General features: G+C 36.4%; 1 protein-coding gene across 3 annotated transcripts in view; it reads left to right on the top strand.

Moving 5' to 3' along the window:
- The window catches only part of LOC145662924 (uncharacterized), a 40,586-nt gene extending 27,812 nt beyond the window's left edge, over positions 1-12,774 (top strand). For all 3 annotated transcript variants that reach the window (XM_081728937.1, XM_081728938.1, XM_081728939.1), the window contains exon 3: positions 5,980-12,774. In XM_081728937.1, the coding sequence (XP_081585063.1) occupies positions 5,980-7,063 (1,084 nt within the window). In that variant the 3' untranslated portion in view covers positions 7,064-12,774. The remainder of the gene's footprint in view (positions 1-5,979) is intronic.
- Positions 12,775-22,492: the final 9,718 nt, after the last annotated feature.

The raw sequence follows: 22,492 nt of genomic DNA on the forward strand, positions 1-22,492 counted from the left end.
TTTGAAAAAATCAAAGTTGGAACAAAGAAAGATCTTCGATCCACATGTATCATCATGTTTGATATGGAAGTCTCATCTTCATTATTGACCCTTAATTTATTTTAGTCCTAGGCAACGCGAATCGACGGGATGGCTCTAAGTGAAAAAAATCATTCAGATTGTTAAGTAATCAGGAAATTCCTGCTGTTATTTCACGAAACACAACAGATCTTGAGGATTAAAAAAAAACAATTTTGCTTACCAGGGGGAGGGAGTAAATCATCTGCATACGTTTTCTTAACTAGGAAGAAGGCAAGGGCGTCGATCCTGGGGACCGGACCGCCCAAAGCTCATGTAGGCCTCCTTTGTATTTATGAATATACAATATTTGGCATAATTTGAGTGTAATTTGTCTTAAAATCCTCATATATATATCTTCTGCATTTGAATGCGACCCCCCCCCCCAAATTTACAGAGAAATTGGCGTCCTTGGAAGGTCTAGTTAAATAAATAAAAATGTGATAACGTAATACTTGAACAACTCTCTCTAATGGAGGAAAGTAAATTAGTATTCAACACTTATTTCAATTTTAAACATTTCAAAGATTCTCGTAATTTAGTAGCGTCCCGGATTTGCATTTTTTAAATATGGGAACTCTATCTATACCTTAACGTGGGAATCGGTTTCGGACCATGCACTTAAGCCGCTTTGCCACAAGAGGCACATAGGAGTTTTTCTTTCGATTTCCTTAGAAATATTACGAATGGTATTACTTTTAAAACTATGTTTAAAAAAGAATACACATCGATACAATAAGATGATAATCTGATACCTAGGAAATATATTTAATTGTTTTTAATTTGTTCTCACTCTACCAAAACAGTACTTATGCTTTTTTTTATTATTCCAGCCTTTTAATATAAACATTTCACACTATTGTCTCTTCTAGGACGATACAATTCTAGCTCATGTATATGCTAGCTTTGGAAATACAGTAGAGTTTCGCTTTTCCGACATAAACAGGCAGGAAGAACGCTGGATAATATGGATGTGTTAAGAAAAGATCTATTAAAAGTAAAACTTATGATATAATTTTACATATTACGCATCTAATAATAATGTTTTATAACAAATAACTGCACTGCACTGAATCAGGGACGTATCCAGCGTGAGGGCCTGAGGGCTGTCCCTCTCCGAAACTCAAACACTTTTTAATAAACTTGCTTTTACCCTTTTGAGGTTCTTTTATATCAGCTTACTAGTAATCAGTGTCCAAACTTTGGGCAATGTGCTGTTGTCTTGTTATAGTTCTAAGAACATACCATAATGCCATTATACCAGGTGGAATTAAAGAACAGTTTTAAATAGGATTAACATTTCGTTTCCGTTCTGTTTTTAACTTTAATATATTAGAACGATACACTCAGTGTCTTCTTGCTATTTTTGTTATGCGATATACGTAGTAGACAGTTTTCTTTAGTTACATTTCTCTCGAAAATATGTTTCATTTTGTTTGTGCTATAATGCAGTTTCCAAAGTAAACCGGTTTATAAATGAAAAGTAGGAAAAAGTTTAAGAAAAGTACAGAACTGTTGCATTATTATTATTATTGATATTTTTAAAACATTAGAATTACGTGCTTACGAGGATTCGTGTTGGGCCCCCTCCTAATAGAAAACCTGGATACGTGTCTGGACTGAATGATAGACGAATGAGTCAAGGTGTAGACGGGCGCGCTAGGCGATAGACTCCAAAGCATGAAAAATAGATTAAGACCACAACTTGCAGTTCTTCTTGCCGATTGGTGCTATTTGCAATGATATATCGGATCATACGGTATGTGTAACAAAGGATGGTCGGATAAGCGAGACCATGGTGTATTGTTGTTTCACGCACCTAAACCTGTAAAATGTTTGTATAAACAATCATCTTTCACTCCCTAGCTAAATTTGTGGGTATGATCACACACGTTGCCTCATAAAGTATAGTCTTATAAAGAAAAAATATTTTTTTAGCTAAAACCTAAAGAAAAGCCAACTTCAATAATTTAGTTTATATATATATATATATATATATATATATATATATATATAAAATAATGGCAAACTAGTCCATTTCATCTCGATAAATCACGTTTGGTACTAAGATGTCTTTTTCTGTCCGTATATATCCTTCACACTTTGTTGGAGACAAAATTGTTCTTTCCCCAAGAAAACAGGATGAGAGAAGCTATACAACAGCATGAACAGAAACAATTGCTATTAACAATAGTTCTCTAATCCTGGATAAATACGTCATTACAGCAAAATATCAGTAAGTTGTCCTTATTATATTGCTTCGGTTCTTATTAACATGAAAATTATGTTTTGTAAAAAACAAAAAAAAAATGGAATGGGATGGGATTCGATGTGGTGTGAAAATAGTAAAAAAAACTACGAGTCTGTCACTCTATCCATCTAACCACGGAGGTTACGTTGTGTTGGTTCTTTTTTTTTTAAAGAACTAATCTTCATAACCATGGTGCGTATCGCTTCGAACCTTAACATAAGAGTTTTTCTGTTTAATTCTATATTTTCGTACGACATCTTAGTTACAGAAGCTAATTTATATTTGGCAGGCAATCTACACACTAGGTTTTAAGCAATAAATGCAACATTTTAGTCCACTATCCAATTCCTTGGTCAAACTCCTCGACTCCCCTACTGAATTCCCTCCGCAATTGTGATCGGCTACTGAAAAAATCCCTAGAAATCATCGTTGCCAGTATACACAAAACCGAGCATAATTTTGTTTTTTGCTTATATTTTTATTATTTTATTATATTTTTTGGAAATATCTCCTTAGATGGATTGCTTTCTATTATCTCCACATACTAATAACTGAATTTTACCCATAAACGTAAGGAAAATGGAATAAATGCGAAAAATCTTCAGTTACAGTATACGCGCAATTTTTTTTGCGCATGGGAGTACATGTTGAATTGGTATTCAAATGACTCGTCGTTTATAATGAATTTTCCCATTTCCAAATTGTATAGAATGTTAAGTTGTGAAGCGGATTCGTATTTCACTTGTCTATTTTGAATCAAGATTAGCAAGTATAATTCGTGTAAGATAGAACATTAGTCAGTCTTTTTATGCCAAAAGTAAACAGTGGTAACTAATATGTAGCAGGAGATAGACTATATCAATATGTGGTGAGAAGGCCGCTTTAGTGGCCTAGATTTGTAAGTCTGCTTGCTATCCTCGAAATCAATTTGCCGTGCTGACTTCAGGGATTTTGAGAGGGGTTCGTAAACCTCGCTCTGTCTATCCAACCTTTCTTCCCGTTATAGGGAATGCGTATTTTTTGCTATAACTATTTTACCCCTTATTTACTTCCTTCACAAAGTACGTCCTAAATTTAACAACAGCCTGCAAACTTGCTCTTTTAAAGATCGTTTCAATTTCAATGTAAATTTTACGTGCAATGTGAATCAAATATCAGACTTTACATTTGGTGGAATTTGATAGATTAATGCTAAAATCTGAGCAATGCTCGAGTGTAATTATTGTATAAAGTTGAACATAATTGACAGTTTGACTTCCTCCCTTCAAAGTCTTCATTTTTATTGTAGAGAAAAATTTAAGATGAACATAGTTGATGTTGCCATTATATATTTTTTGTAAAATTTATATACATTGGTACCAATCAAATTTTCACATTCACTCCGGGATCACTTACAAAGGGAGAGGCTCAAATTGAAAAAATCTAGATGTAACGTATATTATGTATAAAAGTATTGCTTAAATAATACTTAGAGAAGTCAGATATACAGTACCTCCCAGGTTTTCAGTTGCAAGTCCCCAGCACGTAAATATGCCCAGTTAAAATATATCAATTAACAAATTATTTATTATCGTTAGCTCGTCAAGGTATTAAATTCTCTAAATGCGCATTTACCATCTGCCTTGAAATTTTGCGTTTGGAGAAATAAAATATAATATTTTATAAACTAAAAGCAATGTTAAAGAAGTAAGTAGAATAGTTTATAATTCTTTATAGAATAGTTCTTTTATTGCTTTGAAAACAAAATTCACTCCAGATTGAAGCTAGCTTACATAGAAAAGTACCTTTTCCAAAGGTTCCGAATACTTCCGTTTCATTTCCCAGCCCGTTTAGTCTACATATCGTAACCATACATAAGATTGAGATTTTGAAGAATTCAAACCCCTTACTGCAACTATTCACAATAAATCAAACCCGATGTAGTCTTCTCAAAGCAAATATGTATACATTGCAAACAAAGCAATATATGTATATAAAGATTTAGTTTTCTGGGTCATTGAGTAGGCACGGAAAGCTCCGCATTTCAATTTTTAATCCAGAAACAGTAGGAGTGTCACCTCAAATTGAAATGAAGGAATGAAATTGTAGATGAAATTTACGATCACCGAATCCATTTTATAATAGTTACTTGCTATATTTTACTTTCTTTATAAAGGAAAATCTAATGGGCAATTTGACCCGTTTTCAATCATATAAATTTCTTTGCGGTTGAGAAGCCAATTTTATCCAAAAAGCAGCACGTCCCACTGCTGTGGTATTCGTCGACTTCATTAGTGTAATATTTGGCAATCAAAGTAAACAAAGAATGAGTTCATGTAATCAGGGGGTGTACTCGATAATTTATGACTAACGCATAGGCAAAATAACCCATTTGCTTGGATGCAAGTCTATATCTAACAGGGCTGTCTTCATTTGTATATGACATTTCGTTACTAAAACTGAATGTGAGATTTTTTTTTTCTATTTAATGTAAATTAGGTTTTTTGTATCTTTAACCAATTCTAACCAAATTAATACTCGTTACTTTCGAATATGGTGTGCATCCACAAATTATAATGAAGGTTTTTATTTCCACTAAGAGTAACTGGATGATAAAATCATGAGAATTATATTTCCAATAACAGCTGAGTCATGTATTATTTGAAAGACCAATTCTTACATCATTAAACTTTTCTCTTACGTACATTTTGAAAGTGCAAAGAGGGTAAAACGGTGTAAGTTACTTCAGGAAATATTTGAATTCCCATCTGGGATAGAATCCCCTATATGGCAATGGTCACAGACTTTTCTGTCCACGTTAATTATCTTGAATAATGCAAAAAGCAGATAGTTAATTATTTGTTACATACTTATTATAGTTAATTATTTGTTACATACTTATTATATCATTGGGATAACGCCATTACCCTCTTTTTAATGTCCTATTTCAACTCGAATTGACTTTTTCTACGACAGGACTTCATCGTTAAAGATACAATCGACTCGGTCCTCATCAAACACCACATTTCCTAGAACCATATCAGATTTCTTGTCGACCTTTGTCCATTCTGCATCTCATCAACATATAAAGTGAAATCTTGAATATGAAACCTAATCTACCTCCTAAGCTCAAGTTTCTTTTACTTCCTGGTCTCGTCACTTCTTCTGGTCTTTTTGTTCATGTATCTCTCTTGCCCTTTAATATCAGCAAGCGTTGATACGTGTCAGTTTCTTGTCAATATTGTTAAATAATTTAGGAATCTAAGACATATTCGCGGACCTCATTATTGCACTTCTTCTTATATTAGAATTTCCTAAAACAAACTGTATACTGTATAAAGAATTTCTGTTCAAGTATCAATGATTTATATTTCAACAATTGTAAAGTGATTTTATTAATGATTTTAGGAATGCAGAAATATATAACACCTTTCTAATAGATTGTGAGAGACGTAGAAATAATAGGTCACTAGTAGCTTTCAGTCTCCTTTTTCCTGCCTGATTTATAAAAGACCTAAACAACAGCTTATACATCAACTAAATATACATAAAAGGAAGTTATTTGTAAGATACAATAGTAGGTGCATCGGAGGAGTAAGTTGAAATGTCTATATATTAATAGATATAGAGCGTTAGGCGGTTGCCCTTTTAAAATATAGAATGTGTGATTTCAAGTATATTTTATATTTCAGATTGAGTAAGAACATCCAATTTTTAATTTGGAAAACTCTTGCTTCACAAAACAAGTTGTTTTCCAGTAAACGGAAGAAGCTTCCTAATTCCAGTTTCCGTGGTAAAAGATCTAATCAAAAATCAGTCCTAAAGAGTCAAGTTTTAAAGCATACAGATGACAAGCGACATATTTGCCATGAGTGTGGAAAATATTTTTCAGAATTATCAAAATTAACGAAACACACATTAATACATTCAGGAGAAAAACCTTACACGTGTGGAGATTGTGGAAGAAGCTTCAGATTAAAGTCAACTTTAAGTTGCCATGTGTTAAGACATACAGGTGAGAAACGTCATAAATGTGAATACTGTGGAATCAGATACATTCAGAAATCAAGTTTAAGAAATCACATGGTTATACACACTGGTGAAAGCCCTCATATTTGTGAAAAGTGTGGTAAGAAGTTCACTCAAGTATCACATTTAAGAACTCACATGTTCATACATACAGGTGAAAGACCATACGTTTGTCCTCAGTGTGGAAAGGGATATACTGAAGTTGGAAGTTTAAGAAAGCACAGTATCACTCATACAGCAGATAAACCTTACATTTGCTCGCAGTGTGGAAAAGGTTTCAATCAGGCTGGGAGCTTAAAAAAGCACATGTTAACACATGTCATTGAAAAACCACACATTTGTTTGCAGTGTGGAAAGGGGTTCACTCTAATTGCAGATTTAAGAAAGCATAAGCGAATACATACGGGTGAAAAACCTTACATTTGCACGCAATGTGGAAATGCCTTTGCTCAATATGCAACTCTGAGAAGCCATCTGTTAACACATTCAAATGAGAAAGCTTATTCATGCGGAGAGTGTGGAGTAAGATTCAAATTGAAATCTACTTTAAGACAACACGTGTTCAAACATACAGGAGAAAAACCTTTAAAATGTGAAGATTGCGGAATGGGATTTACTCTAAAATCAAATTTAAAATATCACATGCTAAGTCACTCAGGTGATAGACCTCACATATGTTCGGAATGTGGAAAGGGGTTTACTAAAACGGGAAACTTAAAAAGGCACATGATAATACATAATAGATGAATGACTTCACGCTTGTCCTGTGAGACAAAATACTTACTGTAAAAACAAATATAAAAACACGTACAGATGAAAGGCTCACATCTGCTATTTCAAATACATATTTACTCTAATGTGGTTTGGGAGGCACGTATTTGTAAATATTGGAGAAAAACAGCATGTAGAAAGAGATTCCTATGGTATTTCGGGAGAATTTAGCACATCTTAAACGAACTTAAAATGCCTGTTACACGCAGAAATTATGCAGTTATACTCAGTGAAAATTTCAATGTAAAGGAGGGCAGTGGTGCTACTGGTAGAGCGTTCGCCTGTAGTGCAAGATTTCCTTGGGTCGATCGCAGCGAGTGCAAAGTGAACTTCCTAGTGAGAAACCACTGCGCTTGGGTTTTCGCTGGGTACTCCAGTTCTATCTCACGTTCTTCATACCACCAGTTCGCTTATTCCTCGTCAGTCATCGTACTCATCGTCTTTAAACCGGCATTTCGGTGGGATCTAAATATTAAAGGTTTAATTTTACTTTATTTTTAACGTAAAGAAGTACATATTACATACAGGCTAGAGACCAGAGAAAAGTGAAATGTGGAAAGATATTTACTGTATAAAAAATTCGAAGAAAACACACGATACTAACTTCACATTTTTCTCCATTATGGATAATGATTTACTGAAAAAGTAAGTTGAAGAAACCCTGTATTGACTCATAGGAACGAGACACCATCCTTGCGCGAAGTTATTAAAAACATCTATTGCTTTTTTTTTTTATTTATTTAAAGAAACGCATATGTAAATAGAGGGTTCCATAAAACAACAGATTGTACGAAGTATTAAATGAAAAATCGATTTTGAGGCGTGTAGATTAACAAGAACTTTACCCAATTGTTGTAAAGATTATGTAATGACGTTCATTCGTAAAATGTGTCAGTACATATCAATACAAAAATGCAGTACCTCATAATTCCACGGGGACTGAAAAAGTGCTTTCTCGCAAAGGATCCCTAAGAAGGTATGTATTAACATGTAAGTGACAACCTCAAACATGTTGGGATTGTCATGTGAGATTCACTGAAAATGATTCACCAACATACCTTGTGTAAAGACATACCTTTGTACCTATGCAAAATCTGGAAAGATATTGGTAGAAAATTAAATTCAAGTTTATCTTGACTCACTCCAATAGAAAACATAATACGGGACGCTAATGCCAAAATTCATTTCGCGAGGAATCAAATATCAATATATCAGAAATCACTTGTAGAAATTGAATTATTGATAAATTTTATTCGCTATTATCCGTAATTTATCAAGATCTTCCGCACTGTCCAAAACATGTTTTGTAGGGTCGTGTTTGCGTTTGGTTGCTTCATACCCTAGTAACACAAAATGTTCGGTCAGACGTCCACAAATGGTCAGTTGAAGTTGGCCCCGACGATCGGGAAAGGGTCCGTATGCCCGCTTTTTCGACAACTTTCCGACAATATTCAGAGAATAACGACAATATCCCGACGACTTGCCGACCAAATATGAACAGCTCACCGACTACAGAAATGAATATTTGACAATCTCTCGAGCAAGTCCCGATAATACCGACCAATTACTGACGACTTGCCGACCAAAAATGGAGAGTTCACCGACGATGAACGACTATTTTTGGACCATAACTCGATCAAATAGGAATAACCTGCCGATGGTAAACGTAAGTGTTTACTAATATCAGCTGTGGATGCTGGAACGTACCTCCCGCAGATATCCAGGGGTGTGGATTCCCTATATCCGCGTAAGTTGCGTTCTAAACATCTACATCTGATAATAGTCGTTACATATACAGAGGACTAGATCACACAATACATATTGGGCCCTTACATTCGGTATAGCTCTACCGCCATTCAAAAGAAAGTTTGTAAAAAAAAAAAAAAAAAAAAAAACTAACAACTTTCTTGAATTAATATGTTCACTCATGTCCAAATTATTGTCCCAAATTATTGACAAATTATTGCCAATTCCAAATTATTGATGATGAATTCGCCCGGTGCTTCTTATAACGTTAGTAGCTGTGTATTCGGCAGACATGTATGTGGTAAATTTCATGTCAAAAGAGCAGTAAATAAGAACAATAAAACGAAAATAAAACTTTCTTGTCCATTTAGTAACATTTTGATTTACTCATTCTAATTTTCGGATTTATAATTCGTTTCTTATGAAATTTACCACAAATATACATTTTGCGATTATACACATACTATCAGTAATAAAAGTCCCCTGCAAGATTACTAACAAGTTATATTCTTTCAAGAAGACAGTTATAGATATGCGATAATCATTTTGGACATGAGTGTACGTTTACATTACATTTAACGTTAATCTTCCTCTAAATTTCGACGCCTATGTTCCGGCTGCGTTCATGTGCGGATACGGAGTAATTATAATTTTCTAACGTCCTAATTATAAGATATAAGATGATTTTTATAAGGTCTTACAGAGCAATGAAAAAATACATTTGGAAAGAAATATACATGAACTTTTATTCTTCAGTTTCACAGAAAAAATAATAAAATTGGTTAAACGGAATGAAACGTACATTTATGAGCAGAAGCTGCATTACTTTATCGTGATGTACATACTATATATTTCAGCATATTTTTTGCAAAACAAAAAGGCACAAGAAATCATACAAAAATACAAATTGTAAATAAAACTGAACGTAACGTGTCTGTTTAGTATGCATATCTCCTTTTTCGAAACAATTATTAAACATATTAGTAGAATCGCAGTTCCAGTTGAAGCTTGAGTTCTACGTGTAAGATATTCTACTGAACAGACTGATCATGTTCAGTAATGTGTGTACAAGTAAAAATCAGAAGTATACCTGTTACACCTATTTATAAAAGTTTACATAGCATAGATTAACTGAAGAATTGACAACACAAAAACTAAAAAATTAGATGTTCTTAAAATTAAAAGAAAAAATGAATGCTCCTTTACCGAAAATATCTCACTACCTAGCCTTTTATGAAAAAGAAATCCCACAGAACTCAACTTCAGTTGAAATGCAAGCACTAAGTATCCTTGCTTTCAAGTCTTCCTTTCGCGCTTAAATGTGAGAGTTAATACAAGCTCTTAACTAAAACTTTAAGTAAACCAGTTTGTAATTAAGTTATAAGAAGACTATTTTAATCATTACTAGACTATTTTTACGTATAAACTAAAAACATCCTCGGAAATCAAGTAGAATTTAACGAACTTATCGTTGTGCAGATTCTACCAAGGAACCCCTGATTTTTCATTTCTTGTGAATAATGCAAAATCAACGTTCAATATGAAAAATGTGAAATTAAGAGTTAGTCCTGGCAAAAACCTCTATAACTGCGCTGTAAAAATCTGTAAGAGAACAGATACATGTAATCGTTATTTACGTCGTGGTTCGGAATAACTTTTATTTCTCATATATTCCCCCTTTTCTTAGTTGTGATTCCCAGTTACGCCATGACGAATACGATTACTGCCCATGCCTACAGTTTCAACTTACGATGACTGGGAGCATGGCAGATGAAAATGTAAGCAACGTAAAGTTTGTTGTTAAGCTACACGTATAAAGAAAATTAAGTATTAAACATATAACAAATGATAAAATCACTTTTTGATAAAAGAAATATAATATTACTATATAAGCATAAGTATTACATGCATTTACGTTTTCAATATATTCACAATTAACAATTTAGTACTAATAACACGATGGTGGCGTGGCTTTAATAATAAATAATGTGGTGGCTTAAAATGTTAGTAAACTCACGTGTTTCTTCGGCTAGCCTGTCGATGTTGCGCCTTCGATGTCCTGTATTCGAGTACATCCGCTATTTCTGAAGTTGAAGTCCCAAGGTTGAGTCCCAATCGTTTCTTCTTCACTAAGTTTTCCGGGTAACGCTATGCGTATGTTATCAACTTCATGTCCTCAATCAAATCGTGTTTTAAAACTCAGCTTACGTTCACAATAATAAAGGATACTCCAATCGATTAGTGGTATGACAATGTTCTCGTGAATAACTATTACGTTTAACTTCCAACACTAATTAATGAACTGTTAAACTGATAGTGCAGGCCTCTTCGTCACAAACGAGCTACAACTCAAAAAGAACGGGCTACATTCTAAGCAGCAAGGTACGCTGCTCTTCGGAGAAGGGCGCGCTACAACGCGAAAACTGGGAGTAAGTAGGCTCCCTCAAAACTGTCCACAGCAGACTGACTGCTTTGTCCAATTCACTCTTGTATACATGTTCTCGGGGCTGGAGGCCCCCGATCATGACGTATATTACCAAGTTCACACTCTTTGGCTGAAGAAGTGCGGACATTTTAAATAATCAAATCAGCGTTGAGCAATGACAAGAAGTAAAGTATTTTTGCGACTTTCCCGTTCTTCTGGACTCAGAGAACGTTCACAAAGGAAATCACTGTCTCTGCAATACATGTCCATATATGGTCACAAAATCTTGCCCGGGCTCACCAACACAGACGAAGAGACATACCAAAGCGATGACAAAAGAGTTTCTAGAACATTTGGATCCATACGAGGGTTGGTTAATAAAGTTCAGAATAAATCTATTTTCTCAATGTTTCTTTTAAATCGCAAAAATGAGCTGTAGGACGGTGACATACATTTTGGATATCCTTGTGATCAGGGATACTCGAAATGTCCGTTCTGTCAACAAATTTTCCCAGCACCCGTAATACCATATTTTACAGATTTTCGTCTGTACTCTTACTAGTAGATTTCAAATTTTTCATTTGGAACGTTCATTTTTTGTAACATACCGGAAAATCATGTGTGTCCTGGAAGAATCTATGATGAAAAGTCTACATACATGACATACACCATTTAGTAAAAGTGTTCTATGTTACAGAAAGGAATGCAAACATGCCGATTCATCTGAAAAGTCTGGAATAAGAAGGCACTTTTTATGTAAACAATCTGAAGACAAAGTAATACCTATCCTCTTTCTCTTTTCCACTCTCCAACTTACTACTACGTAAGGGTGAAAAGTACAAATCTGCTTTACTTGAGAAAAATCGCATTTTAAGATATATCTACTGCCATACTTCCTTTCTTCTTCAATGGCGTTAATAGTGAAAACTTCACCGCTTTTTGTTATGAAGTAGTTATCTAGCATGTTTATACTCATAAGGCAATCTTCGTTGTTACGCATTTTCACTGATGTAATGACACCATCGCTAGAAACAACCTGTCTTAACTTTACAAATACTAGGAGTAACACACTTTTCCCCAACTCGTTTTGCTACCTGTTCCAAAGAATTATTTGGACCACGAACATTAGTTTTAATTGTTTTCATGTAATTTTCAAAAGGAAATGCAGAATAGCTATCTAAAGGTCCAAAATTCTCAACATCTTGAACTACATGCAATAAACTATGAAAATTATATATTAAAAGTTGTGCAGTATAATATTCTGGGATATACGTAACAAAAGTGTCCAGGAGTTCATGTGCATAATTTCTCCAGTTTTCCAGTTTGCTACTATTGCTGGCTAAAAGGTACATAGCAACATGAAAAATTACGATATGATCAAACAAATCGTTCAAAACTATAGGTCCAAAGTACAAAACAAATGCTCGAAACTGAGTAGCTTTCCAAAATGTAAACATTTTTATTGATTGATGGTTTCTTGCAAAATCTTTCGGAACATGCATTGCTACTGAAACAAGTCTATCAGAAATATTTTCTATGTCCAGAGACTTCAATTTACATTTTTTAGGGCCGTTTTCTACCGATACATATTTAAGCCTTTGGCAACACCAAGACATACTAAATCCATCCATTCAAGTGGAACTTGTGAAACTAAACCTATATTTAATTTACAAAGAATACTCAGAGATCGCTGGTGATCCTCGTACTGCATGTTCTTGAAGCCTAAATCAGTTCTTAGAGCTGAAGTATTTTCATATTGCTAGGTCGTTCTTCCCAAATATGTACCTTCCTGTATGCATTTTTCGCAACCAAATAAAGAATTGTGAGAAACAGTACATTTTAAGAAAGCTCCAGCTGGAGCATTCGCAACAATGCAACTTATTGAAAATCTATAAAATTTACGTTCAACTACGAAACCATTTTGTTCTAATTCAATACATTCATCAACAAACTGTTTCAAGAAGTCATTCGAACTATTGAGTTTTGTTTCCCCGAAGTAAAGTGCAATGATGAATGGAGTCCTGTCAATAGCCTGATCTAAAATTACTAATACAGGCCAAAAAGATTTCGTTGAACTTTTGTGTATTGGGAGGCCATTAATATTCACTTTCAAAGTCAAAATGTCCCTTGTATTTTCAACTGAAAGCCTCTTTTCTACTATTGGATAAAGTTTGGTTATAATGCATGGCAATGACATTTTGATTATGGTTTCCTTGGACACCAAAATAAACAAAAGATCCTGAACATGATTTGATTTCGATTGCTCTTGGTGAAGAAGTGTCTTTGAATCTAGAGGCAGTTCCGGCATGTGAGGTCTCAAAATATGGAGAAGATCTGTTGTAGCATTATTGGGAACGTCATGCTTTTTTGCCCATGATACTAAACTATTTGTTATAGAATGAGAGACTTCGTCTTCTGCACTGCTACTACTACTACTATTAATAATGGACTAATTACTACAACTGGATGAACTGCTGTCACTGCAAGAAAATTTGATCACGAGTTTGGGAAACGGAACCTGATCTAATATTAACATTTTCAGATTCCCTTACTTTATTACAAACATTTGTACACAAAAGAGTTTGTCCTTTCTTAAATTCGGTGATAATGTCATTAGCGGTTGTCGCAATAATACGAAGTTCATGGCGCAACAACAGATCAATTCGTGTCCTTTTGTGAGCTAACTTGTTTATCTTTATTTGCATTCCTTCTCTTCCTGCGTGCAATTCTGCCATATTCCTGTGATCCTATTTATCTATCTATCTATCTATATATATATATATATATATATATATATATATATATATATATATATATATATATATATCTTCTAACAGATTTCGTAAAACGAAATTGAATGTTATAACTTGTATATTGACTTACAATTGCAACAACACACTGAAATGAGTTCTTAACACACTGAAAAAATTGATTACTTTTGGCACCAAGTTATTTCTCTTACACAATAACAACGCCTTCCGTTTCAGGGTGTTGTGGCCCATCTCGACCACGACCACTTTTCTGTCTACGCGCTTCGCGTCCACCATCGCTGCCTTTAACGTGGCGAAACCAGTTCTGTATTACAGAATGCAGTTCACATTCAGAAGCATTCAATGCGTATGGGCTTGTCCGAACTGCACCTGAAAACAATTACAAAGAAGTTAGTTTTGCAATTGTGTTAACGTATCCTAAAATATATTACATGTAAAATACAATGTGAAGAGATTGATACACTGTTCAGGAAATCTGTGGAGCACTGACTTTTTAATTTGATCGACATACTACATTCAGGAATTAAATTCTATGCTGATGTTTTTTTGTTTTCCTAGCTCCTATCTACTACCTCACGTACTTTTCCGGAGACTGGGACAAATGCGTCTGATTCACTGGACTAACCTCGTTGAAACGTTTACGCCGTCTACTGTGGAAGGGTTATCTATGTAACTATAGTTGTCCATTCACAGGTGGGCTTTGGTCTAGTTATTCTTAAATTATAGGAAATTATTGACTAATATAAAGGAACGTGTTCTTACGAGACGTTATCAATCACCGGTAGTTATTTTTGTTTTGACTCAAGATTAATTTCACAGGATCCAATTAAATTTTAATTACCGAGATTTGGATTGACCGGGATAGTAAGAAGACGACAAGAACGCCCTATTAATACGGTAGGATCGGGACAGATGCTTGGTGCTGCTCAGGAAAATCCTGGAAAATCTCAGCTAACATAACCTTATCCTCTTGATGCTTATTTCTGTCTTGCAGGTATGTCGAATTTATGTAAAATTATGTTCTGAAAGACGCGAGTTTACATTAATAGGTATATTGAATTTTTAATTTTTTAAAGGACTTTAAGTAGCTTTACCTCACACCGATGAAACCCACGCACACGGTGGTCCTTCACCACAAAACCTACATGGCACGGGCCGGGATCAAACCAAGGACTATGCATCAGAGACGAGCGCTCTACCAATGAGCCAACGGGGCTCCAGTGAATGTACTAGTAAGAATGCTACCATGAAAGCAACTACAGCCTCTAGAATACAGACGGTAAAGGTAACATATTTAGGAACAAACACAAGGAATAAATAATGAATACATAAAATTCATCCTAACAAGTAGCATTCCTACATGAAGCAAAACGTATAGAGAAAGAGACTTCTAAAATGCAGTACATGACATTAACTTACCCTAAAATAGTCGTTAATGTTATAAGAAAATTACTTTATTATCCTATTCCACCTAAACAACAATAAAACGAAAAAATGTGTGTTCAACAATTTACAGTTCAAGTATAATCATAAAAATCTGATGACGCTAATTAAACGCAGCCAGTCAATCAAACCACCTAAATTATGCAAACTAATTCAACTGGATCCAGTCATAACAGTAACTACTCGCATGCATAGTTTACTGACAGAAATCGCAGCATCCACACCCGCGACAGATGCTTTTGTTGCATGTATGCATGCGGAGTTCACTAATAGAAGTTGGAGAGCGGGACTATCTGGAGACCTGACAGTCAAAGTACTCTTTTCTTTTCCTTCGCTAGAGTATGCAGAAAACACATTACTGATATTAATGTTAACTATTAATTTACAGTCCAAACATTAAAGCTGAATGAATTTCCATCTACCTAGCCATGAGGGATATACGGAACCAAAAATGCATTTAAATCGCACGAGAAAAATGCACCTTGACAGGAATTTAATAGGGACTTTCCCAAGAATCTGAAACAACAGCGAGATTTAACAGACGAGAGTTTGAATATATTTTAAGGTCTTTCTGCAACTTTGGTTCAGACCGGATGGATGGATGGTGATTGATAGAATGGAAGATTGGGAAAGGAAGGATACGGGAGAACTCCTAGAAACCCCACGCACATAGTGTTGTCCACAATCCCACATGTCACGAGCTGAGACCAATCCGGAGTCTCCACTCACCATGTTTAAATTTCATGATACTTATAGGGGAGCCCTGATTCGAAAATCGCTACACACAGACAAACCACCGGTGAGGCCTTCCTTACAAAGTATTAGAAGCCTACAACTGAAAGTATCCTGAATACTCACCAAGTAGAATATTCATCAATTTCAGGTGCCTGAAAGGTTTCTTGTGCTAGCCTATCCAGTTAAATTGAAGTGCCAAATTATTGCAGAATAGGTTTCCCAACATTCTTCGTACGATGTGTTCTACCTTTCTTCGTCCTACAACGCTCAGTTGTAGCTCCTGCAATAAAAACACGTAGACATTTAGAGCAAAATTTGACGTTGACCACATGCAGAAGCATATCATTTGAAATATATATACATGAAAAACCCGAGTAAAAGTGCGTAATATTCGCTGCCAGGAACTAATCAAATCGTACATATTAATTGTCTATGTATACACGAATCCAAAAGTGTATTACCACCTGCAATTCTCCTTTTCCTGCAATAGCAGGCAACCCAAACAGCTGAGCGTTTTGGTGGGTTGCAAATTCGAAAGGCGTTGGACTAAACCTCAATTTTGTCACAAATATATCAGTGTGGCAAACTGCAAATAACAGAATAAAACAAATTGTTAAGAATGACAATTTTATTATTGTGGCAGAGTTGGATGACATCAAAAGTTACAAAATGACTTACTGAAGCAGTTCAAACAAGATGAATGGCATGAAAAAGATATAAGAACAAAGCATTTCTCTCTTCCACATCTCATCCAAAAAAAGAAAATCATAAAAAGAAAAAGAAACTCATAATATAAAGGTTTCATATAAAAGCCTAACAGCAAAAAAACAAATAGATAAATGAAACGAAAAAGAGACAAACAGAATAGGGGACACCAGTGGCGTAGCAGACTTGCGGCCCTCCCATGCAAGATAAAGAAATGGGACCCTAGTTGTAAACCCCATTTTTATAATAATAATAATTATTATTATTAAAAAGTTTCCTTTTCAAAATCTCTGACTGCCTAATTGCATGAATGCATATGGCGATCATGTGTGCACGTTTTGTCAATGAGCGGTCCCAAAGGCCAAAAGGGGTGGAAATCTCGAAGAGAGAAATAAAAAACTTTCTTATGGTAAGTTCTAGTTCAAAGTTCGAAGCACTCGCTTTTGCTCGTGGGTTTTTTTTTGTTTCTTTTTTCAGGGAACAGAAAGTTCTGGTGCCTAAGAAATTATACCATATAATATTGCAAATTTGCAAGTGGATTGCAATTTGTGGTAATAAAGATGATATGATTAGAAAACAATATTGTAAAATGTAAGTTTAATTTCTTCATACATCGCAAGTCTTAGGGTCACCTTATACCTCGCCGGCCCCCGAATATCGATATCGAAAATTTAGAATGATATATTCATGTCCGTATATTCGCGATATCGAATGTTGATATATGATAATATAGATATCGACGATAGCGATGTATCGACATATCACAGGCCCAGGTCCGAGAAGTGATGCTTGAAATATGCTGGAATCAACAATCAAATTCTAAATAAGTTCTCCATTTCCGTATTCAATGTTGAGGGGGAAGGGTGTGAACCCGAATAAAAATTTTAAGAAAAACAAATCTTAAGATAAAAGTAGGTTTTCCGTCTCCCCTTATGTACAAAAATTAACAGAATACTATTACTGTAATTTACCTTTTACTTCTGTTTCTGAATGCTATCACGAATCAGCGACAGTACACATACTTTACATAGTATACCAATACACTCTATAACTTTTCACAACCAAGCAATCCGGAAGATGAATTTCCTGTGATATTAAAGTGGAATATTCTACAAAATAGTCATAATTCATTGGCCATATTTCTATCAGTACTTGGGTACGGACTAAGAGCTACAAGACTAACAGAACTAGAAATTAGAGATTTCATTCCTCTTTTCTCTCAGACTAGAAGACTTCTGCATTTTCTTGTGATTTTCATTTTCTTAAGTCCCCTATCCTGGGCTAATTCTGGCTACCGATGTTTCGAGGTTATCGGTAAGCGAAAGAGCGAAATTTGTCGACTCTCAACACTCTACAGTTTGTGAGAAGATATTTCACAGTTCATGTTGTTATTTCTTCGTTAGAAAAACACTTCTAGTTGACTCTATTCATGGTAAATTACTGGATTTATAAACATTTACACTTATTGAAGAATGAATAACTATTTTCAAACATAAAAAGTCGTTACAGTTCAGTAGAATGCAGAAGTGAAAGAATATATTGTTTATTTGTTGAGACGTGAAAACTGAATGTGATTAATAAGTGTTTCCCATTCTCTTGTCGAGAAGCGGATCTACGATAGACTTCTGGGGGCTAGGTGGTTGGTGATACTCCTAATTAGAGCTACTTTTAAGAGCTCCAAACTCTGGAATGGGTTTTATTTATATATAAAATAAGAAATATTCCCTTTCTGGGAGGCCCCTGTACCGCCCCCGCTCTTGTGTACCAGATTTTGAAGATATTTAGCTCGTGTATGCTCCTGACGATGCTGATTAGGGATTGCCACATGTGGATAATTTTTTATACAGACATCGGATAGAAACTTACCGAAATTTGCAATATCCGGTTGACGGATAACAAAACGGATGACGGATAACGGATGATGGATATATCCGGATAACGAATGACGGATAATAACCACATAATGGATAACGGATGACGGATAAGATCCGGATAACGGATGATATCCGAATGTTGGATAATATCCAGATAATGGATGTATAGGGATAATTTATAAAATTAAGATAACGGAAAATATCTGGATAATAGAACATTCGGATAACAGATTACATCCGGATGACGAATAAAGGATAATATCAGGATAACATACGTGGTTTGAAAAAGACAATATAGGAGACCAGTCTTTGCTCATGGAGTTATTAAAAGACAATCATCGGGCAGGGGTCTTTACCATTGAAAGATATTGCTTCTTAAGATGTTTCCTAGTAACTTCAAATTTTCTTGTTCTTGTTGGGCGCGGTGGCTCAATGGTAGACCGCTTACTTTGGCGCGTGCGGTTCTTATTGTTTCGATCCATTGCCAAGTAAGTTTGCGGTGGACAAGATCGTATCCTTAGCTTCTCTCAGGGTACTCCCGCATCTTGCCAATTTTCACTCCATCAATTCTTCTATTATCATAGACTTGCTTTAATCGTTGGAAACGGTGGTTAAGTGGTAGAGCGCTTTGTCTTGTGCATGCGGTCCTTTAGTTTCGTTCCCCAGCCAAGTAAATTCTGTGGTGGAAAGTATCGTATCCGTGGGTATTCTCAGGGTGCTCTCGCTTGTTCCCACTTTTCGTTCCACCAATTTCTCGTTTATCATTGACGCTTTAATCATTCGGTGCGACAGCTCAGTGGTAGAATGCTTCCTCTTTTGCGTGGGGTCCTTAATATTTCGATCCCCACCCAAGGAAATTTGTAGTGGACAACATCATATCCGTGGTTTTTCTCAGGGTATTCCCGCTTCTTCCCAGTTTTCATTCTACAAATTCCTCTATTATTATTGACTGGCTTTAATCATTCCTCGCGGTTGCTCAGTGGTAGAGCGCTTCCTCTGGTGGACCAATTACTTTGAGTTGGAGATCATATCTGTGGGTTTTCTCAGGGAACTCCCGCTTCCTCCCACATTTCATTGTACCAATTCTTGTGTTATCACGGACTTGCTTCAATCATTGGGCACAATGGCTCAGTGATAGAACGCTTCCTATGCTGTGTGGGTTCATTACTGTTTCAATCCCCTGTGTGATAAATTTGCGGTGGACAAGATAGTATCCGTGTGGTTTGTCAGGGTACTCCCGCTTCCTCCCACATTTTATTCCACCAATTCTATTATTATTGACATGCTTCAATCATTGGGCGCAGTGGGTCAGTGGTAAAGCGCTTCCTCTGTTGGGCCAAGTAAGTTTGTGATGGGGAAGATCGTATCCTTGGGTTTCCGAAATTACTCGGGCTTCTTCCCACTTTTCATTCCACCAATTCCTCTATTATCATTAACCTACATTAATCATTGGGCACGGAGACCGAGTGGTAGAGCGCTTCCTCTGGTGGGCCAATTAAGTTTGTAGTGGACAAGATCGTATCCATGTTTTTTTCAGGGTACTCCCGATTCTTCCCACATTTAATTCCACCAATTCTTCTATTATCGTTGGGCGCAGTGGCTCAGTGGTAGAGCGCTTTGTGTGGTGTGCCAAGTAAGCTTGTGGTGTACAAGATCGTATCCGTGGGTTTACTCAGGTTACTCCCGTTTCTTCCCACTTTTCATTCCACCAATTTCTCTACCATCATTGAATTGGTTTAATCATTGGGCTCGGTGGCTCAGTGGTAGAGCGTTTCCTCTGGTGGTCCAAGTAACTTTGTTGTTTTCAAGCGTGTACTCGTGCGTTTCTTCAGGGTACTCTCGCTGCCTCCCAAATTTCATTCCACCAATTCTTCTATTATCATTGACTAGCTTTAACAATTGGACGCTGTGGCTCAGTGGTAGAGCGCTTCGTGTGGTGTGTCAAATAAGTCTGTAATCGACAAGATCGAATCCGTGAGTTTTGCGACGGTACTCCCAATTCCTCCCACTTTTCATTCCACCAATTCCTCTATTATCATTCACCTACCTTCATCATTGGGCGCGGTAGCTCAGTGGTAGAGCGCTTCCTCTGGTGGGCCAAGTACGGTTTGGTGGACAAGATCGTATCCGTGGGTTTTGAGAGAGTACTCCCTCTTCCTCGCATATTTCATTCCAACAATAATTCTATTATCATTGACTTTCTTCAAAAATTGAGCGCAGTGGGTCAGTGGTAGAGCGTTTCCTGTGGTGGGCCAAGTAACTTTGTTTTGTACAAGATCGTATCCCTGGGTTTTCTCATTGTACTGCTTCTTTCCACTTTTCATTCCAGCAACTCCTGTATTCTCATTGACTTGTTTTAATCATTGGGCGCAGTGGCTCAGTGGTAGACCGTTTCATCTGGTGCATAGGGTCCTTACTGTTTCGATCCCCGGGCTAGTAAATTTGTGGTAGACACGATCTTATGCGTGGGTTTTGTCAGAGTACTCCCGCTTCCTCCCAGATTTCATTCCAGCAATTATTGTATTATTATTGATTTCCTTCAATCATTGGACGCTGTTGCTCACTACCACAGCGCTTACTCTGGTGGAACAAGTAAGTTTCTTGTGCACAGGATCGTATCCGTGGGTTTTCTCATTGTACCCTGCTTCTTCCCACTTTTCATTCCAGCAACTCGTGTATTATCATTGACCTGGTTTAATCATTGGGCTCAGTGGCAGAGCGCTTCCTCTGGTGGGCCAAGTAAGTTTGTGGTGGACAAGATCGTGTCCGTGGGTTTCGTCAGCGTACTCTCGCTTCCTCCCCATTTCATTCCACCAATTTTATTACCATTGATTTGCTTGAATCATTGGGCGCAGTGGCTCAGTGGTAGAGCGCTTCCTCTGATGGACCAAGTAAGTTTGTGGTCTACAAGATCGTATCCATGGGTTTTCTCAGGATATTCCCGCTTCTTCCCAATTTTTTATTCAACTAATACCTCTATTATCATTGACTTGCTTCAATCATTTGGCACGGTAGCTCAGTAGTAGAACGCTTCATCTTGGGCGTGGGGTCTTTATTGTTCCGATCCCCGTCTAAGAAGTTTGTGGTGGACAAGATCGTATCCGAGGGTTTTGTGAAAGTACTCCCGCTTCCTCCCACATTTCATTCCACCTACTCTATTGTCATTGACTTGGTTCAATCATTGGGCGCAGTGGCTCAGTGGTAGAGCGCTTCTTCTGGTCGGCTAAGTTTGTGGTGGACAAGATCGTAAGCTTGGGTTTTCTCAGAGTACTCCCGCTTCTTTCCACTTTTCATTCCACCATTTACTCTATTATCATTGACTTACTTTATTCATTGGGCGCGGTGGTTCAGTGATTGAGCGCTTTCTCTGGTGGGCAAAGTAAGTTTGTGGTGAAGAAGATCGTATGCGTGGGTTTTCCCTAAGGTTCTTCCGCTTCTTCCCACTTTTAATTCCACGAATTCCTCTATTATCATTTACTTGCTTTAATGATTGAGAGCGGTGGCTCAGTGGTAGAGTGCTTCCTGTGGTGCGTGGGGTCTATTGTTTCGATCCCCGGTGAAGTAAGTTTGTTGTGGACAAGATCGTATTCATGGTTTTTCTCAGGGTACTCCAACTTCTTCCCACTTCATTCCACTTATTTCTCTATTATCATTGATGCTTTAGTCATTGAGCGTGGTAACTCAGTGATAGAGCCCTTTCTCTGGT

The sequence above is a fragment of the Thermobia domestica genome, chromosome 10, assembly GCF_964235325.1.
Source record: "Thermobia domestica chromosome 10, izTheDome1.hap1.1, whole genome shotgun sequence".
NCBI lineage: Eukaryota > Metazoa > Arthropoda > Insecta > Zygentoma > Lepismatidae > Thermobia > Thermobia domestica.